At 36.9% G+C, this 2500-nt stretch overlaps 1 protein-coding gene and 1 long non-coding RNA gene across 3 annotated transcripts in view; one reads left to right on the forward strand and one right to left on the reverse strand.

Moving 5' to 3' along the window:
• The window catches only part of LOC137983869 (uncharacterized), a 498488-nt gene that overhangs the window by 133867 nt on the left and 362121 nt on the right, over positions 1-2500 (reverse strand). The window lies entirely within an intron of this gene.
• The window catches only part of LOC137983858 (dedicator of cytokinesis protein 9-like), a 265413-nt gene that overhangs the window by 15283 nt on the left and 247630 nt on the right, over positions 1-2500 (forward strand). The window contains exons 4-5 of the mRNA XM_068831030.1: positions 829-889; positions 1617-1675. Coding sequence (XP_068687131.1) covers positions 829-889; positions 1617-1675 — 120 coding nt within the window. The remainder of the gene's footprint in view (positions 1-828; positions 890-1616; positions 1676-2500) is intronic.

Here is a 2500-nt window from a genome sequence, read left to right on the forward strand (position 1 = left end):
GCACTGTTCAAGGTTTTTGTTCTGTTTTTGTTTGGTACGATGGATTGTCAACAGCATCAAACATTATAACCTGACTCAGCTTGTGTATTTTGGAAATGTATGGAGGCTGGATATAGAGAACTTGTCCAATATTTTAAGGAGCAAGGGTGGCACGGTCGGTTAGTGCGCAGCCTTGGTGCATAAGGTCCCGAGTTTCAGTGTAGCCTACATGTAAGTAGCCTTAAATACCGTTAAAACAGAGCACTGATGGAAAGAGGGGGGTAAAATGAGCGCACCGTCGGCTTCCTGGGAGAATACTCCCTAGAGAGTAAAGGAACTTCCGACGTTAAATAAGGTGTACCTTTACCTTTACCTTATGCACGAACTGAGTCATATCGGATAAGGGACTTTTCTTTTGAACGGGAAAGGGATTTTAGGAAGAAGAGGTGAATTTTCGATTCAGTGTCTCAACCTTTTTGCCACTGCTTGCAGCTACCGAATTTGCCCTCTTTTGTTTTGATTAGTAGTTGAGTCATGTTATGTCCCATTTTGCTATCCTGAGTATTTTCAAATGTTCTCAGGGTTAACATACACTAACAAGGATGGAATTAATCATTAAGTTCTGGTTTTGAATTGCATTCTCACCTAATTTAGTTCAATTTTCTATCCAAAGAAAGGAAAATGATGGACACTTATTTTGCTTGAGTATGTGTCGATCGAGATCCCTTTAAATAATCGAGTTTGTTGCTGCTTTTGTTGAAAACCTACTAGAAGGGCGTGGTCCCTGACTTCAGTATTGTTAAAATGCATAAAATTTTCTTGTTTTTTTGTTTTGCTCTCTTTTTTTAGACCATCGTTCAATACTGAGGGGGAACTGGACAGCAGTGAGATTTCATCAATTTACAAACAGGTTAACAGTCTTTTTGTTGTTTCTGTTATTTGAATGAACACTTTTATTCCTCTATTCACTTCTTTCAGAATATTCATGAACAGGCTGTAACCAAAAAACTTCTATTGAGCAACTGCTATCTTGCCCACACGAGTTGCCCCTTTTCTTGCACTTAAAGTGCCTCTGTGACCAAAATATCAATTCTTATTTTTCTTTGGATTTCAAAACTATGTTAACTAAGCACTAAGCGACCAAACGTTTAAGCCTTGATTTCAAAAAGGCACCTGATTATTTTAACTGGAAATTTGCTATTTAATGGTCTGCCATTACTAAATTTAAGCTCTTGAGAGAGCTGTATCGAGGAGAAAAATGAAGTCAAAGGCTCTCTAGTTTAATAATGCAATGTGTGTGTATGCCAGAGAATTAAAATGCAACACAGGAGTTTTGGACTTTCAGACTTTTAAACTTGTGTTTTGCATGGATATGATAAGCTGCATTCGCACGCTGAAATTTTAAGCTACAGAGTGAGCCTTTGACGTCACTTTTTCCTGGATCCAACCCTAGGCCTCTGAGGTCCAATTGGTCAGTTTTGAACACGGGTAATGGTGGAAATTGAAATCCAAAACTTATGCTCAGAGTAAATGGCCATAGTAATTGATCAGATTCTCTCATAGACAGAGGATGAAGCGGCTTTGAATGTATTTTAGGGTTCCTTTGATCCTTAAATTTAGGATTTTTTGTTTTGCAGGACAGGGAAAAGCTTAGCGATGATGAAATGATTAAACTGCTGACAAATTACAGTGTCACGTAAGTTTGGAGCCATTGTGACCAGAAATTAATGACAGAAACAATACAAAATGTAATTATCAAAATGAGAGTGGAAAGATTTGATTAAACTGGAATTAATTATTGCTTTCTTTATTTTCGTTTGGGTGTTTCTCATTTTGTCTCTGCTCGTTTCTTTTCATTTTGTCATGTTTGTTTTGGAATTTTAAGAGCAGTATTTACAGTGATGTTACTAACTAATAGATTCCAATGTTGGCGTGAGTCAGTTCAGTAATAGAACATTCATGAATAACACACTCAACTATCGCCTTGTGTGCCATTCTTTTTGTTCTTTCTACATTTTGTTGTTATCTGTGATTTATTATGGAAAAGATACATGTGGCAACTGCGACATCATCATTGGAATCTATTTGTTTTTGATGATGACATCAACTGTGTCTGTCCCCCAGAAGAGCATAGAGTGAGAACAAATCAAAATGCATGCATTGTAGATCTTATTATAAATTATAAATTGTAATGAAAGACTGGAGACAGGGGACATCAATTGGGAGAGTTAAATCTTGTGGCCATTTTCAGCATGGCTGTTCATGTCCCAGACTATCAACTAAAAAAACAAAGGGACATCATTTCAGGGTTCGTGCTACTCCTTGAAGTGCTAATGAAAAGCCCTGAAATTTAATTTTGGACTTCAAGGGCACTTGAAAACCCCTTGAAAAAAAGGATTTTGTGGGAAAGTACTTTAAAACTGCTTGAATTTTTGCTTAGGTGAAAGTTGTAGAGATTGCATCATGCGAAGAGAAAATGAAGATCATGCTAAGTTAAAGACAAGACATCTCAAAAATTGAT

Source organism: Montipora foliosa, chromosome 13, assembly GCF_036669935.1.
Source record: "Montipora foliosa isolate CH-2021 chromosome 13, ASM3666993v2, whole genome shotgun sequence".
NCBI classification, from domain to species: Eukaryota; Metazoa; Cnidaria; class Anthozoa; order Scleractinia; family Acroporidae; genus Montipora; species Montipora foliosa.